This window comes from Rhinopithecus roxellana, chromosome 17 (genome assembly GCF_007565055.1).
Source record: "Rhinopithecus roxellana isolate Shanxi Qingling chromosome 17, ASM756505v1, whole genome shotgun sequence".
Taxonomy (NCBI): Eukaryota; Metazoa; Chordata; class Mammalia; order Primates; family Cercopithecidae; genus Rhinopithecus; species Rhinopithecus roxellana.
Genome location: NC_044565.1, coordinates 25,488,400 through 25,501,336, shown reverse-complemented (window position 1 = coordinate 25,501,336; position 12,937 = coordinate 25,488,400). Strand labels below are relative to the sequence as shown.

At 43.1% G+C, this 12,937-nt stretch overlaps 1 protein-coding gene across 1 annotated transcript in view; it reads left to right on the top strand.

Annotated features, from left to right (window-relative positions):
• EXOC6B (exocyst complex component 6B) overlaps positions 1 to 9,711 on the top strand; it is a 694,448-nt gene extending 684,737 nt beyond the window's left edge. Inside the window, exon 24 of the mRNA XM_030920515.1 lies at positions 2,693 to 9,711. Coding sequence (XP_030776375.1) covers positions 2,693 to 2,819 — 127 coding nt within the window. The 3' untranslated portion in view covers positions 2,820 to 9,711. The remainder of the gene's footprint in view (positions 1 to 2,692) is intronic.
• Positions 9,712 to 12,937: the final 3,226 nt, after the last annotated feature.

The window sequence follows — 12,937 nt, the reverse complement described above, 5'->3', positions numbered from 1 at the left end:
ATTAGAGGCAAGGCTTAATCCCAGAGTTCTTGGTGCCAAGGTGAAAGAAGGGAACATTTTGACCTTTGACTTGGTGCTTAAATGGTCATATTTAATGGTCATTATGTGTCCTTCAAATGGGCCATGGAATTCCCTTTAGTTATTTACTTCTCTCAGCAGTCCTTTACTCTTCTGTTCCCAAGAATCTCTGGATCTAGGAAATACTGGCTCATTCACTTCCTATGGCTCAACAATAGTTGAAAATAATTAGCCTCTCCCTACCATTCTGGAGCGCTGGCCAGTAAAGAAGCTATGTGCTTAGCCCTAGCAATCAGAAGAGTTTAAAAGCTTCCTTCCAAACACAGTAGATCAAAGGGCATCCAGATCACTACAATCCATGTCTCCCAGCCTCATAGGAATTGACCCCTTTACCTGACCTATTCCTGCTTTTCCACAGCCAGCTCTACCATCAGATGTTGACTCCCCTTTTCAACCTGGCGCTTCTTAGCAGGGTGAAACGGAAAGACCCAAAGACCTGCTAAAGACATTTAGGGAAAAGAAGTGGCTCCTGCATCACTGAGAGGTGGCCATAGCTGTTAATAAAGTAGAACAGGATACTGGGCTTTCAGAATGGGATGGAAGGTGGGAGGGCTGACTTTCGGTTTTGGAGCATTCCTGAGTGGAAACCAGCAGGCCACCATTAGCCCTCAGGGTACTTGAGTTTATCTTTACAGTGCCTCGTTCCAACTCCAGGTCTTAATGACTGAGAAATTCTAGCCTCTGAGGCCAAAGACTACCCTCTTTCTCCTAGATATTACAGGAGCCTCCCTGTGGGAGCTGAAAGCCAGCAGGCTGCCTGTCTCTCAGCTGCTTCTAGGAGTCATGAAATTAATGATAATGTAGGATATTAAACTAAATGTCCTATGAATATAGGAAGTGATTTTCTTCATTTCTTTTTGTTTGTTTTGTGTTGTTGATAATGTTTAGATATATAGTATACCCAGCAGAGGAAAGGGAATCTTTCCCTGGGACTATCTAAAACCAGGCCAGTTCCACAAACATAATTGTGCCACTAGTGTATAAGGGAACAAATACAGTAATTATCAGAGGCTTGAGGACCCTCATTCTTTCTCTTCAACTAGCGCAGTCACTTCCCCTTCTTCTTCCCCTCCAAGCACAGGCCTCCACATGTGGGTGATCATACCTTATATTCAGTGTTCTGAGTTTGCTTGATGAGTAATTCCAGCCTGAAGGCCTTTGAGCTTAGATCAGTGAGAGAATTCTTAATTAGTCTGTGGCTATCACTGTCAGCCAGAGCCATACAGCTGTGATGCTCATTAGAAACTTCTTGCCACATATAATGCCCTTATGGAATACATATATTGTAAATTTATATCATATATGCCAAACATAAATGCCCCTGTGGGATCTCTGGCCTTTTGACTCACTGGCCTCTAATCTGCTCCTCTGCAAAGGGCCACCCACAGTGGGGGAAAAAAATGGTGCAGGATTGACCAAAGTCCCCTGGGAAATATGCCTGGGGGCAATTTATAGCCTGGTGCCATGTTCCTTCCCTTTAGCCTGTCTCCATACAGCCCAGGGAGCAGTGAAGACAGAGGGCTGGCCCAGCTCTGGTGAAGACTGGTCCTATCCCAGAAAGAAATCTGTCTTGGCACTGTTCTCAATTGTCTAACACTGGAACTAGCTGTGGGATATGGGTCTGGTGTGCAGAGACTAGGAGAAGAGTTAGTGGCCACCAATGTATGTCAGGGATTGTGAGCCCTCTGCAGGGAATAGCAAATTCCTGAATTCTGTCACAATTGCTTAGTCAGACTTGGGGGTTCTGTGACCATCTCAACCTAGTCTTGGCTTTCTTGTCCATGTTTCCCCATTAGGGCTCTCTACCTGAAAGAACCACTGGCCAGAATTGCCCGTGGTTCTAGAAATATGCCATCTGTGAAGCTTTAGCATGACCCAAAGGTCAAAGGTCCGGGGGTACAGACAGCCATTAAGGACTCAAGGGCTTTTCATGTAAAAAGCTCTGGTTTGTGGAGTGAGAGGATGGCCCAGCCCTTTGGCACATGCTTTCCTCAGCACCATACTCTCTTAGTCACCACACCGCCTATGTGCCGTTACCCTGAGACAAAAGGAAAAAGGTCAGTCAAGCCCTTAGTTTTGTTAGGGATGGGATAGAGTAGCCAGCTAGAGTGAGGTTTAGAAATACACAGTGGCCTTTGGTTATTCATGTTCTCTTGGAATTGCTAGTTAAGAACACTTTTCCTGCTTTACCTTTCAAATATTATCTCGAAGGTCCCATCAGGATTTAGTAGGTTCATGAGGTAATGAGTGGATCCTAGACATTCTATAAGGGTTTATTGACCAGCAGAGCTGTTCCGTGTCCCACACACCTATAGCACCTGCTGAGAGAAGGGAATGAATTAGGTGGAGCAGATAAAAGGGATAAGGAGATTGGCCCCTCCAAAGCTGGGTCTTGACCAGTTTCCAAAGGTGACTGAAGTTGAGAGAGATATAGGTGCCAGAATGCCAGCTTCCTGATGAGTAGGTGAGTGTGGGCCTGACACTGGAGATATTCTGGACTCTCTCATTACTCTGGATAGTGGTTAAGATGCATTGCCATCCTGCCTCCTGCAGGTTCTCCTTCCACCATTGTTTCCTCAAACACATTGCCCTTTTTCTTTCCTTCTCTGTTTAGGATGAAGGATACTAGCCGCAAGAACAACATGTTTGCACAGTTTCGGAAAAATGAGCGAGACAAGCAGAAACTCATTGACACTGTGGCCAAGCAGCTCCGAGGACTCATCAGCAGCCACCACTCATGAAGGGTGGCCTGGACCTACAGAGGCGACCTGCTGCAGCCCCTTTGTCTGGGATCCAACCCCAGCTGACCCTGCATTTGTGTATTCTTCTTCAAAGAGAGCATATGTATTTTTTTATTAACCCCTGTGCAGTATTCACATAACATTTCCCTATAGTAAAAGAGGCACAAGAATAAGCAAGTACATGAGATGTTGCTAGGCTGGGACTCAGGGGAAGTTATTACTACACTATCTGTGTTATCTTAGAGATGGTGGTATCATCAATCCCAGTGTGATGAACCACCTTCCATCCATGGCTCTAAAGCTTTAGGTCTGGGGCTTAGGAACCACAAAAAATGGGTATCTGGCACTGGGAGGTAGAGTGAATAAGCAAAAGGATACTAAAATATGTCCTGTTCACTCCTGGATGCCCATTCACCGCATAGATGAGGCTGATTCTTCTCAATGCAAGGAAAGGGCCTGGCCAACATTATTTAATACACTAAGGGGAGCTCTGGAGGGTCATCTCCTCAGTCTGCTGACTTTCACTGGCTTGTGAACAAACATGTCATATGGCAAGATGACAGCTTCATTCCAATCCCCCAAGCTTGGCAATTACTTTAGCCTAGATCTAACCTGAGGCTTTTACTGCAAATTTTTCTGGGGCAGGATACAGCTAAGTAGAGAGCGGTAATAATTGGATCCCATCTTTAACTGCAGATTGCCCCAACTCTAGGAGTGTTGAGTCTCAACCCAAGGAGTTTTTCTGGATCTTGAAAGCCAGTTTTCATGGAATCAGAGACCCAATGCCTTCCCTGCTCATCTCATTTCCTTCATTCACAGTCAGAGCATTTGGTTCAGGACATAAATCAACAGTTATTTCCATAGGTCTTCACAGAGCGTCTGAGACTTAGCCTTCTCCAGTAATGCCACTGAAATAGTTCAGATTTCAGAAGCCTAAAAATGGCCCTTACCTTACCCTTAGGTGAAACCTGAGGATTAGTTGTGATTGTTCCTTTATGTTTTAAAACCAGTGGTTTTGGCTATGATCTTCAAGGAAATGTCACCAGCTCTGCACTGTGGGGGCAGCCATGACTGGACTGGATGCATCTAGGGATGGAGACATTGTTACCATAAAGTCATCAGAGCCAGCCATGGCTTGTGATTTGTTGCCTCTGGCCCAACTGTCCTTCACTAAATAATATCCTAGATATTATTTTGTCGTTGAAGCCCAAGGTTCCCATCCTCTTTTGAGATCCCCAAAGCCATCTTTGGCTTTGTCTGAGAAAGATTGCCTATAATCCTATCCTCCAAACTCTAAAGCCTGGAGCAGCTTAGCTTGGAGGCTGCATTCATTGTCCCAGATGGACTCCTGAGACTTAATACAAGGGCTTTGCTATGAAGTCAGTCAGGGGAAACTGTACTTTAAGATACTTCAGAAAGATGCTACTATGGCTACTGGCAAGAGTATAATTGCACATCACCAAACAATGACAAATAAGCCACACAGGACTTTCCAGCTTGGATTGGTGGGAGGAGAGATTTATCAAACAGAATTCTTCACTACCTTTGTCAGCTACTGAGTTGCTTCTGGGGAGGGAAGCACTTCCTTGCCCCCCACCACCCTCAACCCCTCTACCTCACCATATCCTATCACATCTTGATAGTCATGGGGAAGAGGATGTGCACACAGACATACAAACTTCCTCAAAACTGGAGAGACAAGGCTACATGTGAGCTCACAGACGCCTGCTGCAGCTCATCCTGAGGGCTGGGTGGTTGGCCAGGGTTTCAAGATGAGGGTAAGGGATGAGCACTGCCACCCAGAACTTGATAAGCCAAGAGAAGGCAGGAGCCAAAATGGCATCGCCAAGCTCTTGTCTTTGTTGAAACAAGTGAGAAACGATTATATTAATCTGAAGTTCTATTGCTTGAGAAGGGTTAAAAACGCTTTTCTTCACTAGTATCCCCTTTGTAGCAAGATCTCTTCAGCTTTAAGTACTGAGAGACTTTGAAGTGGAAATGGAGAGACATGTAAGCATGCCACAGTGTTTATCTTTAGAGGATCATCATTGCTGGTCTCATCCCAAACCTCTGCCTTGGAAGAACTGTGCTATAGAGGAAAAGGTGAACAAGGTGGAGGAATAGGGTTTATTCTGCACAGAAGTCCCCTGAAAGAAAAAGCTTATTCAAGCTCAATATATAAAGATGGACCCTTTGATATATCTTCTCTCCATTCTTAGTCTATCTAACTAAAAGCAACATGCAGCTACTGAGTTGTATGTAGAGACATAGTCTTGGTTGGACAGGGAAGATAAAAACCGGGACCAGCAATGTCAAGTTTTTGAATTAGAAAAGTGGAATGTTTTTAGTTTTGTCTATAGACTTGTAGCTGGGCCAACCCTTGAGAGGACTTGTGCAAAGCATGTGTGCCCATACCCATCAGACTCTTCAGATATGGCATCAAATACCTACAGATATGGAAACCCTGGAGGGCTTCAATAAGAGGGCAAGCACACAGATGGCTAGAAGCCCATATGGCTTTTGGTCAGGATGAACCCTTGGCCAAGTTCCTGGGGAAACCAGGTCTATGTTCCTGAAGGGACAGTCCAGTTTGGGACCCTATTAGGTTTCAGTAGTAATATAGGCTGCTTGCATGATTTTAACATTCATAGGAAAAATCTCTTTGAGCAGGCTGTAAATGAAGCTGTTGCAGGAAGGAAGGAATAGGACCTGAAAATGGGAACCAGGAAGTGAGACCCTGTTGGCAAAGGGAATGAACAGCTTCCAGGGTGCATTGCCCAGTGTTTTCATTGCATACCAGTCCTCCAAGTCAGTCTAGCCTTACTGTACACTTGACAAGTGCTTACTCAGCAAGTCACAGACCCACGGCCTTTTATCTCTCAAGATTGGCTTTGGCCATGACCTTCCTCGTCAGGCCTCTGAGCGCACTCTCTAGGGACTGCTGCAGAAATTCCCCTACCTTAGCCTCCCTTCTCCCAGGATTCCTCTCTTGACTGCAACTGCCTCTTCTTCTTCTTCTTTTTTTTTTTTTTTTTTTTTTTTGCCTGCATTCACAAGTACTTTTCACAAAGGTGTTGGAAATGGCGTTTTTACTTTGCACAGATAGTTGCACATTTATAGAGAAAATTAGGAAAGTCCATTTTTAACTCTGAAGGGAACTTTTTTCTCTAAAACTTACTAGTAAGTTTTACTAGTAAAACTTTACTAGTAAAGCTACTGATATGGATGGGCCGCATGGTTAGGGGAAATCTCCTCTGTGAAAAGAGCATGTTTATTCCTCTTGTACATTTTCCTCTTTTAACTGCTATTAAACAAGAAAGCCTACATACCTGTTTCAAAAGCCACGGTGTTGTCTCATGGGTATTTTGTTCTTCCATCCCATTTGCAGAGTGCAACTGTGGTTGGTGAACTGGATGACTGACATTGGATCCCCACTCAGCTAGACTGAGGACTAGAGCAGGTGAGAGCCTAGTGGGGAAGAGAAAGCCTACCTTCCACACAAAGCAAGGAGCCATACTGTGGCCTTGGAAACATCCCTAACCCCTGGGTTAGGTTTTTTTCCTGCTTATGCACCTAACACTGACATCATCATCAAGAAGAACTTTTTGAACTGCTTGAGTTAAGTGGAGCACTGGGCTAGGCAACTTGGAACCCAATGTTGAACACTAGCCCTGCCAAGGAAAGGCTCCCAGTCAAGATGGAGTGATGTAGGATTATCCAGAACAAGGCCACGCTGGAGAAAAGGGAGAGATGAGCCTATTTTAGACTCAGTGCAGGAGGGGTACAGTCATCCTGGCCTAGTGGAGGAAAGGGTCTGGTTAGGAAAGACAGCTCAGAAGAAGCAGGATGTTAATTAGCTGGGCCTTGAAGGGGAATGCAAGTCAAATTTTGTGAAGTCATAGGAAAGAGTATTTTTGGTGCAGACCACATTAGAGTACAATGTTGGCATGAGCCTGGTATGTTCTGGGATGTAATGAAGAACCTCCTAGGCACATCTGGAACCATGGTAAGTAAGACCAGCAATGCCAGTGTAGCAATGCCCAGCCTGCTTGCCCTCCAGGCTAGCACACAAGCAATGGGAATAGACTAGAAACAGTTTTCTTCAGTAAGATATCTGACTGCTGCAACTGGGCTTTCATGCCCGAGACCTGGGCTTTAATCTCTGCAATGCCACTTACTAGCCTCTGACCTTGAACAATTACTCAACAAACTCCCTAAATGTCATCATCCTCATCCATGAAAGCAGAATGGTAGTCTCCAACTTACAAGTTTGTTGTGAAGTGTAAATGAGCTGTGGAAGGTCAAAATGCTTAGCCAGTATCACATCGAGCAATAGTCTATGCAATATTTAAGGCCTTTTCCTCCCTACCTTCCAATTCCACAACATGCCTCATGGCTGAGCAAGGGACAAAGGTGTCCAGGGCTTCTCTGCCTCCTGACATCCTCTCCCCAAGTCCACTACAGGGTTGGTGATAGCCATGCCCCACAAGCACCTGTATATGAAACAGAGGGACATGCCTTTCAAATCAGCCAGCCACCTGGCTCTGAGGACAGCCTATCCTCAACACTACCTGGAACCTTCTCTACTCTCGCTTTGGTTCCAAAACTTATACCTTCTTCTATTGGGAGTTCTTAACCGGGTGTCCAAGAACCATCACAGATGTGTGTGTGTGTTTGCATGTATGTGTGCATGCCACCCATTTTTTTCTGGAAAGAAGGTTCATGGCTTTCATCAATGTCTAAGAGAGATTCATGACTAAAATATTGAATAATAACCAAATCCCTTCAGACATGTAGCTCTCCTCGTGGGGGAAAAGCCAGAAGCTCTAAGCAGTGACCCTTCTCCCTGCCTCATAGAGCTCTGACAGATTTTTCAAGCCCTGCTGGTCTGCCACCCACCTTCTCCAGAAGCCTCCCCCTGAACCCCATGTCACACCTAAAGATTGGTGAAACCACTGCTCCTGGCTTTCAGCATGCTGGGGTCCTGAGGGGGAACAGGAGGACTCTGCACTCCTGAAAACACAGAGGCTTCCAGCTGGTTGGGGAGATGACAGAGTTCAGTACAGAGACTTGGACTATAACAGTCAAACAACCTGACTTACCCCAGAACATTTCCCACAGCCTCAGTACTGACTCTTATGACTTCCGGCCCAAGGCCTTGTCCAGAGAGAGACCAGTAACCCTGTGGGGTGCTCTGAGGCAGAAAAACAAAGCAAATCAAAACAGCCCAGGGAAGGATGTGAAGCAGTCACCACCTTGCCCCTTTTCTCACAGCTGGACTTCTTATCTGCCTGCCAGACAGATGCGGATGGGGAATAGCTGGTGGGAGATAAGAGGAGGCAGGGAAAGAAAGTGCCAAACCCTTTCCCCAGAGGCCTCATTTTGAATTTAATGGACAGAGTTTGCCAGGAATGAGAGAGGCTACAGGCCCTAGGGACCAGAAGACAAAGGCTCTTGAGGAAGTGCAAGGGGGAGGAGGAGAGGAGTGAGGGCCAGGCATTGTGTGGGAGAGCTACCCCTCTATCTGTTTCAATCGCTGGTGGGGTTAGGGTTACCCTGCATTTGGGGCCCCAGCTGCTTTGTGGGGTCTGTGACATCAGCTGTTGTGATGGTAATGGATGGGCCTCTCGCAGGGGGCACCCCCTCCTTGGCCAGCCCCTAGAGAAGATAGAAGCTTCTGTCCCCTCAGGGTGGGGGCCAGCTGGGGGCCCAGAATCGGACCCAAGACAACAGCCCCCCTCCTACCAATCTGAACCCACTGCTAAGTGTAACTTCCAAGCCCAAGCTGTGACCTTCCTCTCTCCAGAGCTCCAGAAAAGGAATGGAATCTGAGCATTGAGACGCTTTTCTGGCCCTAAACAATCCTCCCATTCTCTAGGCTCAATGATGGGTCTATTTCCTCCTGTAAATGGGTCTCGTAATCTTCAACTTTTACCTTTGCTTCTAAGGGTAATTAATTGGATCTGCCTCTTGTTCTCCCCACACACTCCCCTCTCTGTTACAAGGCTCAGGTTATGCTGGGTAGATGGCTTTCTTTTTGTTCCATGGGGTGCTTATTCTTAAAGCTGATGGAGTAAGGCCCTGCCCTCTCCAGTGATCCCCTTTTCCAGAGAAGCCTGCTGGGGAAGCACCACTTCCGTGGGTACTTGTAAGGGGCCTATGACTGCACCAGCCAAAGGCTTTTCAGATAGCCAGTTTTAAGCAGCCATTCAGCTTTTTCCCAAGATTTTAGGGAAGGCATTTTCATGTAACACTCTCAGAAGCAAAGTGGGAATTTATTGGTGGTCTGTACACTGGAGACAGGGAGGCAAAGATGGGCAGCAGCTAGTCCAGCAAATGGCACATGGGCACTCATGGTCAAATAAATGAGATTTTCAGAGGGGCAATCATGTGCAAACGTGGGGGCTGTGAGAGCAGTACCCTTGCTGGGAGGACTATTTTACCATTGGCATTGTTTAGAATTGCCAACATAGAGTAAATAACAAAAAAAGCAAGCCAACTTTTAGTCTGTTTTCATTGTGGTTTTAAATTTTTCAACAAACATGTACCATCCTATCCTTGTCATGCCACAGAGTAGGGAACAGGTTGAAAATAGGTTAAGAGTCAGGTGAGAAACCAAAGTGGCAGTTTAATTCCTGATGGGCAGGATGTGGTCCTGGTGGTAGTGATAAGTGTGTGTGTACATGAGTATTGTGTATGAGTATGTGGGTATCACACAGAATTAGAGCTTTCTCCACTGAACCCTAATCCCATTTCCCACATCAGATCACTGTTAATAGTATGATGATATTCTGTCCAATTATTTTAATCTGTATATACTGTCATAAAATTATCATCATAGTCTATTTATTACAGTTTTACTTTTTACTTAATTTATCTGAAATATATTTCATTGGCAACATACAGAATTTCTTCATTCTTTATGAAGCCCATAAAGTTCTTCCATTGCATGAATCTACCATGAGTTTATTTACGGTTCTGAATTAATGAATATCGAGAATGCTTCCAGTATTCCACTCTTATAAACAATACTGCGAGATATTTGTATACATCTTTGCCTACTTGCTTAGGTATTTCCGTAGCATACAATTTCAGGAGTGGAATTGGTTGGTTAAAAGCAATGAATATTGGCCGGGTGCAGTGGCTCACACCTGTAATCCCAGCACTTTGGGAATTGCAGCGCTTTGGGAAGCCAAGGCAGGCGGATCACCTGAAGTCAGGAGTTCAAGACCAGCCTGGCCAAAATGGTGAAACCCTGTCTCTACTAAAAATACAAAAATTAGCCTGGCATGATGGTGGGCACATGTAATCCCAGCTACTCGGGAGGCTGAGGCAGGAGAATCACTTGAACCTGGCAGGCGGAGGTTGCAGTGAGCTGAGATCTGGCCACTGCACTCCAGCCTATGTGACAGAGTGATACTGTCTCAAAAAACAAAACAAAACAAACAAACAAACAAAAACAAAAAACCTATGAGTATTTAAATGTTAATAGAAAGTATATAATTACTCTTTTGAAAATCACCAATTTACACTTTCTCCAATAAGTAATGAGAGAATCTGTCTCCCTATGAATTCTCAGTCCTACATAATATTAATGTTTTTTTCCATTTTTGTCAGCCTTTCAAGTGAAAAATCATTTTCCTTTGTTCTTATTTACTTTTCTTTAATTTATAGTGAACTTAAGTATCTATTGATATTGTCTGTTGGTTATTTGTATTTCCTCTTGTATGAACTATTGAGATAGTCTGCCTTTTAAAAAATTAGGTTATTTTCTTTTCATATTGATTTGTAGTTCTTTGTTTTAGGGATTTTAGCTATTTGGCATTTGCATTGCAAATATTTTCCTAGTTTGTCTTTTGAGTTTGTTCATTGGTTCATATTAGTTAGAACCCTTTATTTTGCAGGTAACAAAAAACCCAATTCAGAAAATATTTACCGACCGAAAATCCAAAGGTGATTCAGGGTTAGTATGATTCAATGACTTAAAAAAATGTGAAGACTGTTTCCTTTCCTCCCCTCTACTCTGCCTTTTATGGTAAGAAGGCCATCCTAAATCTCACTTCCCTCATGGTGCCTAATTGGCTGTCATTTTTCTAGATTTCACATCCCCACACTACATTGTACAGAAACTTCCAGTGGCTCTCTTAGAAGAGCAAGGAATTTTTTAATCCAATAAGCCTCCAATATTGAGAATCCTAAATTGGATTATATGTCATTCTTTTTTATCAGGAGCATGTCATGAATTTACTGCTTTTATCAGGGTTACTTGAACCAATCACTGTGGCAAGGGCAACAAGATTACCTTGATAGGTTAAAACAATCAACTCTCACCCTTGGAATTTAGACTAAGGAGGTATGGATACCCTACCCCCAAACAAACTGCGTAGCATCCACACAATGGGGAAGACAGTGGAAAGAATGTGGAGAAGACAGCCTCAATATTCACAATATGGTATTTTTTGCTGTATAGAATGTTTTTGTTTTCTCTTCTTTTTTTTTTTTTTTTTTCTTTTTTGAGACAAGGTCTCACTCTGTCACCCAGACAGGAGTGCGGTGGCATGATCAAGGCTTACTGCAGCCTTGACTTCCCTGGCTCAAGCAAATCCTCCCACCTCAGCCTCCAGAGTAGCTGATGCTACAGGCATGTACCACCATGCCCACCTAATTTTTTTTTTTATTTTTTGTAGAGATAGGGGTCTCACTTTGTTGCCCAGGCTGTTCTCAAACTCCTAGACTCAAGTGATCCTCCCACCTCAGCCTCCCAATGTACTGGGGATTACAAGCATGACCCATCACACCTGGCTGGATTTTCATTCTTGAAATGTCAAATTACAAGGCTTTTCCTTTATGATGTTTAGATTTCATGTTATACTTAGATTTCCCCACTTCAAAATCATAGAAATATTGGCCCGTGTTTTCTTCTGATACTTCATTTTTAATATATTAATCATTTATCAATTTGAAATTTCCTTTGATGTGAGGAGCATGGTTAGGGATCCAGCATTTTCTTTTTTCCAAATGGCTAACTAGTTGTCTGTAACATCATTGATTAATTTTAAAATGTCATCTTTATCATATATTTAATCCATATTTATATTTGATCTATTTCTGGATTTTCTTTATGGTCTCATGATCATTCTGTTTCTGAGCCATTACCAAATTGTTTTAATTACCATATCTGCGTAATCTGTTTTAATATCTAGTAGCCCATTCCTATTAGAGGAAATACACCACACTTTCCTCTTTCAGAATGTTCCCAGATATTTATTCTTCCAGGTTAATTTTATAATTTTTTTCATTTCCAGTGTTCTATTTTGATTTGATTGGAGTTGCACTGAATTTATAAAATAATTTACAGGTTAAGGACATATTTGTAACACAAAGCCTGCCTATGCAAGGCCCTGTGCATTTATTCATCACATTCACATTCCTCAAACAGTTTAACATATTCTGCATTTGGATTCTTCACATTTCTTACTTAGTACAATCATAAATGTTTTATGTTTTCATTACTGTTAAAAATGAGATCTCCTCATTCGTGTTCTATGTGTTCTTTTTGTTTTAATTGCAAAAGTAATATGTACTCACCTATCAGACTGGCAAAAATCTTAAAGTCTGATATTACCAATTATTGATGAGGATATGTAGGAACAGGATCTCATAAAGGTGGGAAGATAAATGAATATACCTACTTCACAGAGGAGCTTGGTGGTACCAATCCAAATCCCTTACTGGCAATTCAGAAACTGAAAAAGCTCATTCTTTCTTTACTGATTTGGTGCAAAATCTGACCTGATGAGAAGTTATATATCATCTGTATTTATCCCACTTAATGTGGATATTTATACTTTTCAACACAGAAAAAGTAATATATTTGATTATGTCTATTTCCCAAACCTTACTGAGGGTGTTTTATATGGCACATATGCCGTATTGCCTTTCTGAAATTCAATAAATCTTATCCTGAAACATATCTGGCCCCAAGGGTTTTGAACAACGTATTGTGGACTTGTATCTAGTAGAATTAAACATGTGCATATCTTAGAGAAATCTATCCACATGTGCACAAGGAGACATGTATAAGAATGTTTATTACAGCACTGTTTGTAACGATGAAT